At 37.2% G+C, this 18,886-nt stretch overlaps 1 protein-coding gene across 6 annotated transcripts in view; it reads left to right on the top strand.

Annotated features, from left to right (window-relative positions):
- PCCA (propionyl-CoA carboxylase subunit alpha) overlaps positions 1-18,886 on the top strand; it is a 353,831-nt gene that overhangs the window by 61,452 nt on the left and 273,493 nt on the right. The window contains exon 1 of one of the 6 annotated variants that reach the window (XM_029210011.1): positions 12,772-12,915. The exons of the other annotated variants lie outside the window; for them this stretch is intronic. Coding sequence (XP_029065844.1) covers positions 12,910-12,915 — 6 coding nt within the window. The 5' untranslated portion in view covers positions 12,772-12,909. Of the gene's footprint in view, positions 1-12,771; positions 12,916-18,886 lie in introns of those variants that run through there. 6 annotated transcript variants of the gene reach the window in all.

Genomic DNA, 18,886 nt, shown 5'->3' with positions numbered 1-18,886 from the left:
AAGATAAGGCAAATCACCTTATCATTACAGGTGTTAGTTAATAATTATTACTTCAGTAGATGGGGAGAGCTACTGAAGAATTTTTTTTTTTTTCTTTTTTTGAGAATGAGATAGTTAAAATTAGCATTTTGGGGAAATTAATCTGATAGTTTTAATGTGTATTTTGTGAGTTTCGATTTTTTTTCTTGTTGAGATTAATAATCTGATAATATTATATTCCTATACACACATGCATGATAATGTAGTTTACAAAATACTTTGACATATATGATTTCATTTAATTCATGCAACCATTTAACAAAAAGAAAACTGAGACTCAGGTGCAGTGACTTGCCAACAGTCACACTATATTGGTAAGTAATAGAATCAGGACTTGACCTAGGTTGGCTGACCATAAGTACAGAGCACTTAAAAAAAATACTGTACCCTGGTTTGCTTAGTTGGAAAGAGTGAGAAACCAAACAGTGAAAACCAAATAACTGTAGGGAACTTAGCCAAAGCCCATAGAAATCTGTTCCCGCACTTTATAATAACAGAGGCAGCACATCATCAGTTTGTGTAGATAGAAATTTGAAGAAAGCCTTTTGCTAGGTCATCGGTATTCTGTCGTGAGGTTGTAATCCATGGTGTGTTAGAGTTGTGAAATGTGCTTTAAGTACTTGGCAGCTGATACTAAAATTATGAAGTTATCAAGTTTTCTAATGATGTTATTTAACAATATTTTTGTTCTTAAAATAGTTTAGAGTGAATTTAAAACGATCAATATGATACCCTATTCACTCATACTTGAAAAAAGCTTTTTCTTGAGTAGGAAAAAAAAGAGCCGTAGACCTTGCAAGCCCAAATTTGTTTATAACTCCTATTTTATCTACATAGGCTGTGATCTGGGTAGCTACTGGAAGTACGTTTTGTGTGTGACATATGGCGTGGCTTAAGAAAGGTTAATACTACACTGTATTTTGTAGACATCTAGTTTTAACTACATAGATATTCTTACCATTAACATTATTAGAATTTCCATTTTGGACACAAGTCTTTGATTTTATTATGTTAAAGTGAAAAAAATTTGAGAATGTAAAATCTTCAGAAGCTTAAGTCACATGTATACATTGAAAAATAAGGTTTCTTCCATCTGTGAACCTCTGACCCCAGCTCCCAGTTTAAATTCCTAGAGACTGCCGCTGGAGTCTGGAGCACACGCATGCGTGTGTGTTTGCCTGCTAGAATTTGCTGTAGATTTGTTATACAGGGTACTCTTATTTGCTGAAGTAGGATTTTGTTTGTTCATAAGAAAAGAAGTGACACAGAACTTTTCTTCCCTCCCCCAGGCTCTTAAAAATAGGTGTGGAACACCTACCTGCAGATATACTTGCAACATTCTTATTTAATCTTTATGACAATCTGTGGTGTATTATGATTTATAGAAGAGAGAACAATCTCAGAATAAATGACTTGCCCAATGTCACATAGCTAGAAAATGAGAGTATAGTTTCTTACAAAAGTCTTTGACTATAAATCCCATGCTCAGTAAATGTTCCAAACTACTTCTAAGATGAATTGGAACTAGACTGGATTGTTAGTGTTTTGTTTTTAATTGATAGCTTTCGCTGGCACCTTTTTTTTTTTTTTTTTTTTTTTTTTTTTACTGTTGGTGGAAGTTGTTCTCTTTCTGCTCCCTTTTTCCCCCTCATTGGTGTACCATTGTTAAGGTCTAAAAACAGAGTATTTCTTTTGTTTTTTTTGGTCTTGTGATCTTGGATGCCAGTGAAAGTAACTGTCTTCACTTGGTTTTGCTGACTTTACAGGTAAAGTACAATACGTGAGTGAGCTTGTAGAGCTACAAAAGAGTCACTGATGCCTTTTTCCTCTCTGGGATATTCTTATGTTGAATTAATAATGTCTCCCTGAATTTAGAGGAGAAATTTGGTGACTCTATCCTTTTGACAGCAATTTTGTAATATGTTTTAAATTGTGACTTTAAATATGTCATGTTCAAAAGGCTTAATGAATACCTATGAAACAAGCTTCATAAAACCCTTATAACAGAATGTCCTTTGAGATGTTTGAGAACATGTTGGATTAGAGTTCAGCTTCTAGACTGTTTGTTGAAGAATTTGAAGATGATGCTGAGTAGAAATGCTCTAAAGTGGATACCTGAAAAAGAAAAATCTTCTATTTTTAGGGAGTCTTTAAGGATGTAGATAAGGCAGATACATTTAGAGTTGTGGGGTTTGGCGGGTGATTTCAATAGGAAGGTTAAGAATCTGGGATTTGATGAGGCTGGAATTTTCTGCCCTTTGCTTGAGGTTAAAATAGTTTGAATTTTATACTTGAGCTTTCCTTCTCCCTCTCCTTTCCCTCCCCTGCAGTATTAGCACAGTCTGGAGTCAGAGTTAAAATTCTTGCTCCGCCATTTCATATCCCTGTGATCTTGGACAAGTTGCTTAATGTTTGACTCTGAAGACTCTCAAGTGTCTTATGCTTACTGTTGGCAGGATTTGTTTTTCTCCATCTGACTCTTTATATTGAAAACATGTCTCCTGTAGCCAGCATGTTGTTGGGTCATGCTTTTTTTTTTTTAATATATCTTGGAGTATAATTGCTTTACAGTGGTGTGTTAGTTTCTGCTTTATATCAAAGTGAATCAGCTATACATATATCCCCATATCTCCTCCCTCTTGCGTCTCCCTCCCACCCTCCCTATCCTACCCCTCTAGGTGGCATAAAGCACCAAGCTGACCTCCCTGTGCTATGCCACTGCTTCCCACTAGCTATCGATTTTACATTTGGTAGTGTATATATGTCCATGCCACTCACTTCGTCCCAGCTTACCCTTCCCCCTCCCCGTTGTCCTCAAGTCCATTCTCTATGTCTGTGTCTTTATTCCTGTCCTGCCCCTGTGTTCTTCAGAACCTTTTTTTTTGTTTTTCTAGATTCCATACATATGTATTAGCATATGGTACTTGTTTTTCTCTTTCTGACTTCACTCTGTATGACAGACTCTAGGTCCATCCACGTCACTACAAATAACTCAATTTTGTTTCTTTTTATGGCTGAGTAATATTCCATTGTGTATACGTGCCACATCTTCTTTATCCATTCATCTGTTGATGGACACTTAGGTTGCTTCCATGTCCTGGTTATTGTAAATAGAGCTGCAGTGAACATTGTGGTACATGACTCTTTTTGAATTATGGTTTACTCAGGATATATGCCCAGTAGTGAGATTGTAGTTTTTTAAGGAACCTCCATACTGTTCTCCATAGTGGCTGTATGAATTTACATTCCCACCCACAGTGCAAGGGGGTTCCCTTTTCTCCACACCCTCTCCAGCATTTACTGTTAGTAGATTTTTTGGTGATGGCCATTCTGACTGGTGTGAGGTGATACCTCATTGTAGTTTTGATTTGCATTTCTCTAATGGTTAGTTATGTTGAGCATCCTTTCATGTGTTTGTTGGCAATCTGTATATCTTCTTTGGAGAAATGTCTATTTAGGTCTTCTGCCCATTTTTGGAGGGCCATGCTTTTTTAATCATTCTGATAATCTGTATTGTTTAATTGTGGTGTTTGGTCTTTTAAGCTTTTGGGTTGCCTTAATTTATTTTCTTTAATAACAGCTTTTTCTGAGATACAATTTACATCATAACACTCACCCTTTTATAATGTAAAAGTCTGATTTTTTTGTTTATCCACCAAGTTATGTAACTATCACCACTGTGCAATTTCAGTAGAATCTATTACCATTTAATAAATTACTGATGTGGGCTTCCCTGGTGGCGCAGTGGTTGAGAGTCCACCTGCCGATGCAGGGGACACAGGTTCGTGCCCCGGTCTGGAAGATCCCACATGCCATGGAGCGGCTGGGCCTGTGAGCCATGGCTGCTGAGCCTGCGCGTCTGGAGCCTGTGCTCCGCAACAGGAGAGGCCACAACAGTGAGAGGCCCGCGTACTGCAAAAAAATAAATAAATAAATAAATTACTGATGTGACTGGACTTATTATGTCTACCCTTTTTTTATTTGTTTTCAGGTTGTCTCCTCTTTTTTTCCTTCTGCTTTCCTTTCCTATCTTCTTTGGATTATTTTAATTGTTGGAATTCCATTTAAATTTATCTATTGGATCTTTTATATTTTTTAGTGGTTTTCCTAGGGGTTACAATATACATCCTTAACTTTGTATGGTCTACTTGAACTTAGTATTTTACCATTTTATGTGCAATGTAGAAATTTTGCAGTCATGTAGCCCACTTTCCCTCTCTCTCCATCTCCATCCTCTATGTTGCGTTGTCATATGTATTTCATCTGCGTATATTATAAATTCCATGGAAAAAGTCATAAATTTTCCTTTAAACCATGTTTGAAATGAGTTAAGATATTTCCTTCATTAATGACCCAAATATCATTCAGTTGAAATTAATATTGATTTTTATTTTGGTCCATTTTTCGGTTATGTAGAAGAATTTTTTTAAGTTTATTTTTATGTTTAAATGTGGTAAATCATACATAACATAAAATTTACCCTTTTATCCATTTTTAAGTGTACAGTTTAGTGGCATTAAGTACATTTATTGATGCATTGTATAACTGTCACTAGTATTCATCTCCAGAATTCTTTCATCATCCAGAACTGAAACTCTGTACCCATTAAATAGTAACATTCTGTTTCCCCTGGTAATGTCTGTTATACTTTGTCTCTGAATTTAACTACTCTGGGTAACTCATAAGTGGAATCATACAATATTTGTCCTTTTGTGACTGGCTTATTTCACTTAGCATAATGTCCTCAAACTCCATCCATGTTGTAGCATGTGTCAGAATTTCCTTCCTTTTTAAGGCTGAATAATAGTCTGCTGTATGGATATACAACATCTTGTTTCTCTGTTGATTGTCACCCAACTTGTACACGAGTAGAAGGTGGAAATTATACTTTGAAATTCTTCTGAATCACTCAGCAGCCTTTCAGTACATGCTAGTTAACTCTTCATTAGATGAGAGAAGTTGCTGAATTAAAATTTGGAATTCTGGAAATAAATGTAGGAGGGGCACTTTGAGTAGCCTCTCTGTGTTTTAATGTTGTAATGCTATTTTTAACTTATAGTAACTTTGTAATCTCTTAAAATTTATTTTTACCCATTTATTTATTTTTATCCATTTATGCTTCGAATTTAGTAGGAAAGATTTTTGTTGTTGTTCTAATAAAGGTAATAGATTGAGGATTTTGTTGGATTAAATGAAGTGATATTAATGATCACGCTTACATATATTTAATGATTCCTACTGCCCCAGATACATTCTAAAGTTATGCTTTTAAATGCATGCTATCTAAAATGGGCAAAGAGGCAGAAATAGATCATTTCTGGGGCTTTGTTTTTGGACTGGACCTTATTTAAAGATATTGCTACAAAGATTCTGAGGTACCATATTGAATACAACGTGTGATATGCTAATTTGCATTAGCAGAGAGTATTCCTTTCTTGTGTATGTGTGTACTTCCCAACGTACTTAGGGCGTATTTGCTGATGTGTGCATTTTCTTAGCTTTTTATTCAGTCTTTCACATAGTAGTTGGTTGTGGAATACAGTTGTTAAGAGAAATAACATATCATTAGATAGAAATTATGTTACATTTCTTAACCGTTATACTTTATTTGTAAGGAAATGTTTTGATGATAAATGATAGATGCTGCTGTTGATTAGAACGCCACAATTTATATAAAATATATTGAGTGTATAGACAGAATGAGTTATATATTTATATGTTATATATAAAATGTCAGTATATTTCACTAGGGTATCACATATTAGCTCAGTGTTTGATATTATTAATTGTACAATGGCATGATATTTAGAAGGCTAACTTGGTTACAATATTGCTGAAATATAAATTTAATATCAGTTTTACAATAATTGAATCTGAGTGATGAATAACTGGGAATTTATTATACCATTTGTCTACTTTTGCTTATGTTTGAAGCTTTTCATGAAAAGAAATCCATGAAAGGAAATACATTAAGCTCAGAAGAAATAGTTTTTGTTTGTTTTTTTTTTAATCTTATATTGTTCCGAGAGGCTGGAATATCATACAGTATATAATGGGTTCAGTGTTAACTTGATTGTCTTGGAGAACATATTAAACGCGGGAGACATTAAATCTCTTCTTCACATCTATCCAGTATGAGGGGATTTCAGCCTTTGTCTTTGGAATGTTCCTTTGTTATCAAAATGTCTGCTTTTAGTCTTCTTCATTAATTATACTTGATATTTTCATGAGCAGAAGAAATAGAACAATGTTTTGTCTTTATCCTTTAAGATTAATAGAGTAGACACCAAATTAAAGTCAAAGTATGGTATCTAAAAACATTAAGTTTTTCCAGCTCGTTTTGGTTTATCTCATGTTGGCGCAAGCATAGCCATCACAAAGAGTCATGAGAAGTATCCTTCTCATGTGTATAAACTGGTTATTAGACTAGAGGGTAGATACATAAGAAACTCCCTCCTGTGTAATACTGGATACAAAAAAGAAAAATCCACTTGTTAAAAGGGCTTAATCTAGAGCAATAAAAAGTAACTTTTAGGGGCTTCCCTGGTGGCGCAGTGGTTGAGAGTCTGCCTGCCGATGCAGGGGACGTGGGTTCGTGCCCCGGTCCGGGAAGATCCCACATGCCGCAGAGCGGCTGGGCCCGTGAGCCATGGCTGCTGAGCCTGCACGTCCGGAGCCTGTGCTCCGCAACGGGAGAGGCCACAACAGTGAGAGGCCCGCATACTGCAAAAAAACAAAAAACAAAAAACACATAACTTTTATTATTCTAGGTATCACATTAAAGTATTTATGCTTTATGTCTTATGATGATAGGCTACTTCTGCGAAGACTATTACATAGAACTGCATTTCTCAAAGAGCTCTTACCATGCTCTATTCTTACGACGTGTGTTTGGATTAAAGTAGGCAAAAAAGACAAAGAAAATTATCTCCAAGACAGATTAACTGCCCAAAGAAATAATCACATTTTGATTCATTGCGTTTTGTTTACAATAGAAGAAAAATTTGAGAAGTCCTTACTTTGTCATCTTACTTCATTAGACCGTTAATTCCCTGCCCTCACAGAATATCTGTTAACACTTGGCACAGTTTGGAAAAAGGGTGTAGTACAGTAGGATGAGCCACTTCAACTGATGGCATATATGATTTCTAATTGCAAGGAACCAAACAGGTGAACTCAAGTGAGTTTACCTAGCAAGGTTAAGAATCTATGTGGATTATTTTTGGATGGATTACAAAAATGGAAGAGAGACTGTTTCATTTACATAGGAGGTTTACCTCATACTTTCTGGCATGAGTGCCAAGGTACTGATCACTGTTCTAGATACTACGTATATTCAGGGTGAACACGACAAAAATCTGAGTTTTTTTTTTTTTTTAAATCTGAGTTTTCATGGGGTTATTTTCTAGTACAGGGAGGCATATAATAAATGAATCAGACTCAGATCATGATGAGTGCTATAAAGAAAACACAAGTGGATGATGCAATAGAGTATTGGCATGTGGGGATCCCTGAGACTCTTTCACAGACTGTGCCAAGTAAAAACTGTTTTCAAAATAGTTTCCCCCTCATTCTCTCACGATTGTGCAGTAGAGTTTTTCAGCAGCTACATGATGTATGTTATCACAACAGATTGAATGCAGAACCAGATAGGAGAATCCAGCTGTGTTCTATTAAGCCGGATGGTAGAGATTTGCAAAAAATATAAAACATTTCCACTCTTACTCATTTATTTGTTAATTCTAATTGTTAAATTTAAATGGGTTTATTCTTTTAAAAATAATAAATATTTAAACATTTTCTTCATTTTAATATGGTAAATATTGATAGATATAACACACATAAGCAAAAGCTTTCTGAGATCATCAGTTTTTTAAAAACTGTAAAGAGATTCTGGTCCCAAAAAGTTTGAGAAACACTGTGCCAGAGGTGAACAGGTGGCCTCTTTGGATAAAGTGGTACCAAAAAAAACCTCTCTGAGAAGGTGACCTGTAAACTGGGACTTCATGGGAGAAGAGCATTCTAGTAAGAAAGAGCAAGATTTCTCTGACTGCCCTTCCCAACCCACTACCACATCCTTTTCTGGCTTTATAATTAGTTAGATGTCAGTCAAGGACCTTTACTTAACTCATTTCTGAATTCCTGTTATTTACCATTTTACCAATCGTTAATAATTCTTCAGTTTTTGTTGTTTTGTTTTTTCAATTAACCACTTTATTTTATTTTTGGCTGCATTGAGTCTTCATTGCTGCATGCAGGCTTTCTCTAGTTGCGGTGAGTGGGGGCTACTCTTTGTTGCGGTGCACGGTCTTCTCATTGCGGTGGCTTCTCTTGTTGCGGAGCATGGGCTCTAGGCGCACGGGCTTCAGTAGTTGCAGCACGTGGGCCCTAGAGCACACGGGCTTCAGTAGTTACGGTGCATGGGCGCAGTAGTTGTGGCACATGGGCTGTAGTGTACGCAGTCTTCAGTAGTTGTGTGTGCGGGCTCAGTAGTTGCAGCTCATGGGCTCTAGAGCACAGGCTCAGTAGTTGTGGCGCATGGGCTTAGTTGCTGTGCAGTATGTGGGATCTTCCCGGACCAGGGATCGAACCCATGTCCCCTGAATGGGCAGGCGGAATCTTAACCACTGTGCCACCAGGGAAGTCCCAATTCTTCAGTTTTAATGGAATCGCTTACATACATTTCTAAACAAATGAGACAGACTTTTAGAAATAGGCTTAACCTCTTTGCTGTTCACACCAAGCTAATTTGAAATATATTTTTATTGCTTAAAAAAATTAACAAGTATTTGTTAGGATCTATTATTTCCTGTTAATTCCTTTTGCATGAAAGAAAATCATATATTGGATTTCTGTATATGAATTTTAGTATAATGTGGCTGTGTCTTGATTGATTGATTGTGCTGTGTGGCATGTGGGATCTTGGTTGCCCAACCAGGGATCAAACCCACATCTCCTGCAGTGGAGGCTTGGAGTTTTAACCATTGGATCACCAGGGAAGTCTGATGTCTTCCTTATATATATAATGGTAAATTTGTTTTGCCGTCTTTATGCTTTGGAGTTTTAATTTGTGCCTGTACTTATTAGTATAGTGTATAAAGACTCTCTGTGATTTTTATCATCATTCCTGCTGTTATTATTCTTTATCACACCATTTAAAAGCAAAAGGAATTTTAAAAGTGAATAGTAGAGAAAGACAAACAGGAAATGTGAGTTTAGATAAGAGTACAAGCTGCAAGTTTGATTGTGACCATGATATAAATGGATGAGATTCCTGCCTTCAGCAAATTAACTTTTTTGAGTATTTACTGTGTGCCAGGCACTGTTCCAAGCACTGTACATGTACTAACTCATTTGCTTTTCATAATAGCCCTACAAGTGGATAGTACTGTCTTTATAGGTAAAAGAAGCAAAAGGAAGTTGGGTTTAAGCAAGTTGCTCACACAGCTCTTGGTGCCTGGGCAAGGATTTGAACCCAAGCATCGGCTGTACTCCTATTTTCTGGGCTGTACTACCTCTGAAGAAGAGATTGTACAACTCGTTGTAGAGCAAAACAAAATAAAACCTTAAGTTTTCAACTTTTTTTTTCCCTCACCCATCATTATTTTTTCCCGGCAGACTATAACTATATAATTTTATAATTATAATTTGTTAGACCTCTTGATACAGGGACTGTATAAAGAGTTGTCTGCAAAAGTTGAGCTTTTCCCCTTAAAAGCTGGAAGTGAGGAAAAGAAGCAGTTGAAATAAGAAGAAAAGCACATAGGAAAAAAAAAGAGAACAGTGGAAAGCAGCGGTGGTAGTTTTCAGTGGAGTCTGAGGTGTGGCTGTCCTGGGTGAGTTTGCATGTGGCAGCTGCTTCAGCCACCAGGGACACATGTATTGGAGGCCTCCCTTTTCTGAGGCCTTGACCAGTACAGTTCTAGTGAGTGGCGTGTATGGGCCTTAGTAGCAATAACAGAAGTTGGTAGAGGTTAAAAACAGCAGTGGGGATGAGGAACTACAGATACTAAAAGATATCAAATAAGGAATAAGAAGAGATAGAAGATAAAATAATCCTTCTGAGGTGTCAAAAAGTAACCAGTAATGCCGAAGTATATCTCCTGTAGAAGGTAGACACATACTTATATCCTTTGAGGAAATCACCTGGACAAGTGTACCTTTTCTTCAAGGAGAAAGAAAGTGAAAGCTCCTGGATTCCTGATGGATAGGCAAGTATACTTCTGAATAAGAGAGAAGACTTTGTTAAATGGGTTTCTGATAGGGGAGGAATGAGGTCTTGGGTTCCTAGTGAACTAATGAATCTCTTGTTTAGGGGATTGTCAAATAGTATAAAAAGTGGTTTCACATGTGCTCCCCCCACCTGTGTATATTCTGCAGTATCATTATCTCTAAATTTTAGATGAAGAAACTGAATCAGAAATAAAATGATTTTCCTGATCACATACTAGTAGGTTATCAGTTCTTTTGAGTAAAGCCTGTTGTGTTTTCAAGCCCTGAGGGTTCTAAAAAGCTGGAGTTTAACTGCACAGCATTATATAGAAAACTTAAATTTAGCCAGAAACCACAAAGAGAAAATAACCAGATTTTTAACATTGTTGTACAGTATTTGTTGTTACTAATTTTTTAGGGCATTTAAGAATCGGCTATGCTTTTTAGGTCATCAAAGAAAGATTAAATCATATTCAAACATGTTAATACTACGAGTGCTGACTTGTATTATAGTATTCTTTGGAAAAATATTTGTCACACAATAACTTAATAGTAAATTAACTAATGATACCTTTATTCATTCATTCTTTTGCCACGTTTACTTTGAAATTTTGATTAAAAATTTATTTTAACTGTGAAAATTATATTTTAAAAGTTAATAATAGCTACTAGATGTCTGTTCACATTTTATTTCAGAATTTTCCATTTTAAATTGCAGATTAGATTATGATAAATAATAGTCTTTGCCTCTCTATATATGAGCCCCTGCTCATATAAACCAAGCATTTTGCTTATTTTGAGATCTAAATCATTAGTTTATGGTTTATAAATTTTTTCTTGACAAGCTTTATATAATTTTAGTCTTGCCAAGTCTCTGGTGAGTTTTAGATCACTAAGTCTAGAATTTGTTGACTGCATTAATGAATAAAGCAATAGATTAATACCTTGTTGATTTTGTTTTAAACCACCAGATACCTTATTTTCTTCACTCTTAAGAAACTGTTTGAAATAGTGATTCACAAATCTTAACCACAGTGGACCACATTTACGATAATGTTTTGCACAACATTTTTAGTCGATGAAGTGTAAAAATTTCATGTTTGTCTTAGCTTTTTGGTCTCTGAGGTATTAAAAGTGGTGACAGGGCTGCTCTGTTACTGTTTTGCAGCTAGCTCTTTTAATTGATGTTGAATTGTGGCTTTCCATGCACACTGGGTTCAGGAAAAAGGTTGCAGTCATCTAGTGAGCATTTTTCCTTTAATGTGCTCATTAGTGGTGGCAAGTCCAGGTTTCAGCACATGTCAGTAATTTACATTTCATTGCTGAGTGGCTGCCCTTGTTCAAGAGTTGTTTCTAAGCCTGATGAATATATATTGGGAATAAACAGAGTAGAAGAATGGAAAGCCAAATACCCTGCCAGGCCTTTCAGTTGGTTCTGAAGCTTCCAGTGGATCTCTGATTAGCAATGCATGAAGCAGGATGGAAATGCAAAGATTAGGTCTACAAAAATTGTCCCAGGTAGGCCACTCCCTTAAATCCCCTTTTTGTGACCACCTTTCCATTTCATCTTCCTCAAATTCTTCTTTCATGACAGACTTTCTGTTAAAGTGCAGATACTCCGTTAGACCTAGGAAGTGAACAATAGAGGATCAACCTGGTTCCTTTACCCCTTCTGACTGCTAAGCCAAGTCTGATTGTTATGTAAAGAGTAGACGCAAGCAAAGCCTTGCTAGGCCTTTACAGCTCCTAGGGACCCTGTTATTATGACTGGGATCTCTGTGGTGATTCCTTCTGGGATTCATTTCCCTCTTTGCCTGATTGGTAGCAGCTTGTTCTGGCTTTTGAAAGCTTGCTTAGATCATTCAGGGGTAATCTGTGGAGGCTGTGGTCAGTGTTGTTGGACATTGGGCCGGGACTCTATTTATTATAGTGTCTTTGAAATCGGGATGTTTGGGAAAATCCAGAAGTTTTCTTCTTGTAGAAAAACCTATTGTATTATAATGAAGCATTTTTAGATCTCAGGATTTTATTCTAAGTTACTTTATGCATAGAAACAGTAGCATTAGGAAACACTAGCCTAGCTATCTTTAGAAGGTTAATAATGTTGTAATTGTTTATACATTTTAAGTTTATTTACATATATATGGAAATTTGGGTTTATTGCAGGAAAGTAGATATTAATGTTGTCAGTTGGGTGTTAGTATGGTCATCAGTCTGTCTACTTATTTATTTTTGTGGTGTTTTTCAAAACATTGAATTTAAGAAGTTTTGTTCAGAACCCAGTAGAAGCAAAATTGAGTGAACTTATGACTAACAATATAGTATTGAAAGACATTGAAAAATATCAGTACTCAAATCAGATTGTTATTATGTTATGGTAAGTTCAGTTGGATATGATTTAGCCCTTGGATCTTTTCTTTTTTTTTTTTTCTTTTTTTTTTTTTTTTTCATTGCCAGGCCCCTCACTGTTGTGGCCTCTCCCTTTGCGGAAAACAGACTCCGGACGCACAGGCTCAGTGGCCATGGCTCACGGGCCCAGCCGCTCCGTGGCATGTGGGATCTTCCCGGACCTGGGCACGAACCCGTGTCCCCTGCATCGGCAGGCGTACTCTCAACCACTGTGCCACCAGGGAAGCCCAGCCCTTGGATCGTTTAAACATGAATGTATGTTAAGCACAGTTTATTAAATCTTTATACTAGTTTTTTGTTTTTTGTGTTTTTTTTAAGCTAGATTTTAATAGAGGAGCAACATGGAGCAATGTGGTTTTTGGAAAATTTTTTATGTTTATGAAGATAAAGCTGGGAATCTTGAGGATATTAGCTTAGTAATGTTCTGATCAGTATTTGTAGCCTTTGCAAAAATGTAACAATAAATTTACCTTCTAGATGTCTACTTGAAACTATTCCTTTTGGATGTTTGCCAGATAAAAAAGCCCCATGGGATTAAGTTCTGGAAAATCACTTGCAAATTTGTGGGGGGATATCAGTGACTTTAAATATTTAACTGTCCAAACTGTCATCTACAGGCGTTCTGTCTCTGCACTGGGTAAAAAAATTAGAACTTTGTCAGCCAGTTAGAATTAAAGGTGACATCTGCTTTTAATTGGTGTTTTATTTTCTTCCAAGTCAGTAAAAATTCAGTAAGACATGAATTATCAAATTTTGCAATGCTAAGCAACTTGTCAAGTGACAGTAAGCACTACCTTGAGCTTACAGATGGGAAGTGTTAAGATGTTGATTAATCGTCTTGAGTTCTGATTCTGGTTTTACAAGGCAAAAGCCTCTATAACCATTGCCAGCTTTCTTGTGTCAGATAGTATTCACTTGTTAATTTCGTAGGCTTTTTTCAATTACTGGCAAATTGCCTCTTGTATAATTAGCATTTAACTAGTTTTAGTGATGCTTGGGCTAGTAGACTTGGGGTCGGATAAGGCATTATAGAATTCTTCTGTTTCTCAAGTCTGTTATTTATTTAGTAAACTTCTTTGTTAAATTCTTTATAGTAAAACAATTGAAAAAAATCTAAAAATGAGCTTTAAGATGGTATTCTCTTATATACTCTTGACAAAGGTAGCCTTGCATGGACCCCCCCTGTTGAAAAAGAAAATTGATTATTTCTGTTTTTACCATTTCTCAAACATTTTAAGATACAAAACTTAAGGGTAGAGAAATCAGTTCCTTCAAGAAGAGCATGTAAAAATAACTCAAGACTTAAAATGTTCTCAGACCTGAAAGAGACCAAAGAAAATATTCCCATCATACTGACTACATTTAAATTTTCTAGTTACTGAAAATTTCAGCATGGTACTAAGTAGTCTCTTTATAGAAAGCATCTTTAAAAATTCAACTATGAAGACGATTTTTTTTTTTGCCTAATAGTTAATATGAAAGTGGAGTTTTTCCTATTTGAATAGATCTGTATATTAGAGGTAGAATTCTGTTTTGAAAGTGGTTAGGACTTGTAGCAACATTTCTGAGATTAGTTCCTTAATATTACTAGACTTCAGTTTAATTCAGGTTTCTTTTTTATTGTCCACTTAAGAATACCTGATAAATGTTTTATGTAGTAATGTATTTTTGCTACCAGAAAATCATTGCATTGTTTAATTTGATTCAGAAAAATCTGTCCTGTTCAGTTACTTGGATGTCATATAGATTTTATTTCAACTTAAAAACTAGAAAAGATGCTTGGGTAAATTAACAGTTGATAAGTAGTGTTTTAAGGCCAAGGGCCAAGTTTAACAGTTCTTATACATTTTTAGAAAATAGATGAAAAATAGAAAATTTGGATCTTCTTGGTAAACTATACAAAACACTTTTATAGTCATTTCGATGCCTGATAACTTCAGGGTTCATTGCCCCTGTACATTTTTCAAATTATTTGCTTCTCAGTACATAAGGCTTTAATTTACCTCCTACCGACAAACCCCAAATGGGTTTTTTAAGAATTTTGAAAGTGGATTGCTATAGTTGGGTTACAGCACTGGCTTTGATTGCTGACACAGGATTTCTTAAGACTCTCCAAATTTAGAAGGATGGATGGGAGGTTCAGGCAGTGTCTTCTGGGCAAATGCTACGGTGTTTTTCTTTTCAGATACAGAATTACTGTTTTCTATGATATCTTTCTTTCTTTGAAGTTTTAATGCCTGTTTCTTTTAAAAAAATAATTTAGACACAACGTTTAACCATATTTTTTTCACTGTTAAATTTTGGTTTGTATGATCTTTTTTATCTTGAATTTTAATAATTTAATAATTTTAATAGTAAAGATAAATATTTGTACCTTGAAGTATCCTAAAGCAATTATTGCTTCTGTGAATAACTGATATTATTAGTAAATGCGATTTATATACTGATGAGTAATATTACCTCAGGTGTGCATTCTCTAGAGGTGCTCAGAGTGACTTCTGTGTCATCCTTTCGTGCTTGTGCTCTCGTTAAGGAATGAGGGAAATAGTTGATACGTGTATTTTATTGGAAAGAAGACTAAAGCCTATGGCTAGTATTTGAACTGGGGTAATAATTTACTTTTTTGCCCCTAAATACTCTCACAATCTTTTAGGAAACTGAGATCATGGTAGGCCTGACTTGTTAATCATTTCTGTGTTTTCAGCTCAGTTTGGTCACTAATACTTGACTTGTTCCTTACATTCTTGCTTCTCTTCGCCTCATTGCTTGTAGTTGCTGTTTAAATTACCAAGCTTTCTTTATCACGTGAGCCTGTCACTCTGTTGACAACTGATTGGATTGGGGATTAGTGTCTGACCCAGAGGCGGTCATCTGTAGAAGGGCCATGGCCCAGGATGTGCGGGTGCGGATGGGGGTGTGTGTGGCGGGGTTGTGGGTGGTGCTCAGGTGCGGGGAGGGTGTGACATTTGCACTGAAGTAACTGAAGGATGAGAAGGAGCAGCGGCCAGCACGTGAGGATCTGAGGTAAACCCTCCCCAGGCCGAGGGAATGAGCAGGTGTAAATGTTCTGAGGCAGGAAGATTAGCTTGTCGATAGAGAGAAGGAAGCTGGCAAGCTGGTGTGGCAGGAGAATGATGAATGAGCAGGTGTGTGGTACAGGATGCGGTTGGAAAGATAGGCTCAGGGCAGATCAGCAAGGGCCATTGTAAGAAGCTGGGATTTTAATTTCAGCAGCCTTGGGGAACCACTGGGGGGAATTTTAAGCATGTAGTGATGTAATGTGATGTATTTCTATATTAACTATAACAAGAATGCACATCAGACTGAAGAATTATGTAATTAAAAGCCGTTATGATAACAGGAGTAGAAAAATGCAAGCTACATGTAATAAGAAACAATGCCTTAAAAGAAGTTAAAAGTCTCATGCTGGCCTTCCTATAGAAGTCTTCACCCCTTAGTTTTGTCCTGCGGTTGTTAGGACACAAAGCTATCTTCTGATTTGTACTTTGCAAATCATCTGCTTTTCAGTAAACCCTGCCCTTACTTACAGATTAATCTGATACCAAGAATCATTCCTCTTCTCACAGTGGTTTATTTCCCTAAGTCTCGATTATTCCGTCTTGAAAAACACTCTAGTAAGACTGTACATGGTAACATTTCACCCTTCAAGTCTTGAGAACAGTTAGGGGAAAGGTGTGGATACAAAGGGAACAATATATGGTATCACAGTTTAAGGTGGCCACTCGAAATTCTGTCTCCTTTGATATCTTTCTGCCAAGTGTTAATTACTGGTAAGCTTCTTTAACTTTTTGTCTGACTAGCAGGTGATGGTTATACCAAGCAAATAGGCTTCAGTGAATGCTTGTATCTGGTAGGCATGCACGTGTGCACACTCATGTTCCAGTGGACAGTTTGCCTCTCTAACATTCTTTCCACCACTGGTGATTTGTTTAAGCCAGTTATAATCATGTTATCTCTTCTGACAATTATTATTCAAGGATGACTCAGTGAAGGCTTAAGCCAGTTTGGACCGCTGAAACAGAATGTGAGGCTTTTCTTGGGATTCCTGGGAGAGAAACTTTCTCATTCATTAGAGAGACTTCGGTGCTCAAGCTCCACATCGGCCCCCCACGCCCACCCTTTTGTGAGTGAGAGGGCTTGGTGCTGCTGGCAGCCACTTTGTGACTGTGAGGACAGCTAGCCAAGGGCAGAGCTGACTTGCAGAGTGGGACAGGTCTGAGAGAATGGCAGAGAAACCCAAAACTGGGAGATGCATCAGTGCTTTCAGAAGAATTTCTGTGGGTGTTGGAGGAAGTGTGTGCTGGGGGCGGGGAGAGTTGGGATGTTTAGTGGGTTGACAGTCTTTTGTTCTTTATCAGACATTTATTGAAAATTTTCTTATCCCACTGTGCTAGACACTGAGAAACTTAGTTAAAAAAATAAAGTAGGGCACAAAACTTGCTTTTCCAAGAAACTTATTTATGGGTATTAGATTTTGATTCCTTCTGTGATTGTCCCTTGTATTGGTCTTGGGGACTGAAAGAACACTCAGTTGTTACTATTCAGTTAAAATTTTTAGAACCAGAGCTTAAAGCCTTAACCCTTATGTTAGTAAGTAAGGAAAACAATGTCATGGCTATGAGTTGCTTTAACGATGTTGCTGGGCAGCTAGAACTTTGTGCATATTACACATGGGTGTTTTGAGGAATCCAAGAGTGAAAAGATAGGGAGGCTTGAGGAAACTATTGGAAACAGAGACTAGCCAGCTGTCAGGTCTTTTTGCTCTGTGTTTCTGCTTCATTCTTTGAAATCTTTCGGCAAGCCTGTCCACTTGCATCCTCTGCTTCTCTGCTCCAGTGGTCCCATGGAACATGCTGACCCCATAGCCCCTGAGCTTATGTGTTTTAGGTCTGGCCTCCTGAAAAGAGGAAAGCCTCTTTTTTCTCTTGGTTCCCATTCCTGGGAAAGGGACTGCGATAGATCGAGTTTGGGTTAGCTGCTTTTTGCTACAGTCATCTGTGTTCAGGGAGCCAGATCACATCCTGCAAAAGGGCTGCAGGGACTTCCCTGGGGTCCAGTGGTTAATTCCACTAGAGGGGGCGCGGGTTCGATCCCTGGTCGGGGAACTAAGATCCCACATGCCGTGCGGTGTGGCCAAAACAAACAAACAAGCAAACAAAACCCCAAAAGGGTTGCAGTTGAGGGGACTTTTGCTGTGGTTGGGAAAAGTGCAGCTCAGAGAGTTGCGGGCTGGCTAACTTTTCCACAAAATGTCTATTATACCACATAATTATAGGGCAGTGTGGTCATCGCAGCAATCAAAGTATGTCTCATGTAGGTGCTGCATGAAGGTAATGGTTAATTCTGGTAGCTTAGGGGTTAGGTATAGCTGGAGAGACAGTTGTCTAATTTCTAATAGGAGAGGTGTGGGTGTGTATGAAAGGATTAGTGAAGAAGAGTGTTTTGTATTTGTCTAGCTATTGGTTTCCTCCCTAGGAATTTACTCCTGTTATAAAAACTCTGTGCCCCGATAAAGCTGAGTTTCATAATTGTGGCATCATTGGAGTTATAAAGTACACAGAGAGAAGAAAATCACGGGCTTTTTGAGCCAAGAGGAAACTTAGAACTTACGTAATTTGATTGTTTGGCGTATATCTCTTGATGTGGCAGATACCAGTGAATACAAAAGTGAAGCAGATTCACTACCCTGAAGAAGTTTATAGAGAGGAGATACAACAGGGAGGAGACCTAGGGAGGAGTTTAACTCATGAGAGTCAGAGATGGCCTTGTGGGGAAGTCATAGAATGAAGTGCTTACTTTTGATGGGGGAGGAGTGTCTAGAAAAGTCTCATGAAGAAGGTGGCATTTGAAGTGGATCTTGAAAATAGGAGTGTGTTTACATAGAGAAGGTGATGGGGGAGAAGAATGGAGATTAAAAAAAGGGGGAAGACCTTCTCAGGAAGGGGATTAATTTTCTTGGCTCTACCTTCAAAATTAATTTAGAATCTGGTCACTTCTCACTACTGTCAGTGCTACCATTTATTCCAGCTGCCAGCATCTCTCATCTGCATCATCAAATTAGTTTCCTACTTGATCTCCAAGCTTCCATGTTTATGTCCCTCCAGAGTATTCTCAGAACCCAGTCAGAGTGATCCCTGGACAAGTAATATCCAAATATTTGATATTTCAAATATCAGCTTCTCTGCTAAAAACCAAGCAACAAAGT

This window comes from Monodon monoceros, unplaced genomic scaffold (assembly GCF_005190385.1).
Source record: "Monodon monoceros isolate NGI ecotype Baffin Bay Population unplaced genomic scaffold, NGI_Narwhal_1 Super_Scaffold_8, whole genome shotgun sequence".
In the NCBI taxonomy this organism is placed as follows: domain Eukaryota; kingdom Metazoa; phylum Chordata; class Mammalia; order Artiodactyla; family Monodontidae; genus Monodon; species Monodon monoceros.
Note: the sequence above shows the minus strand (reverse complement) of the source record. Positions and strands in the feature narration are given on the sequence as shown.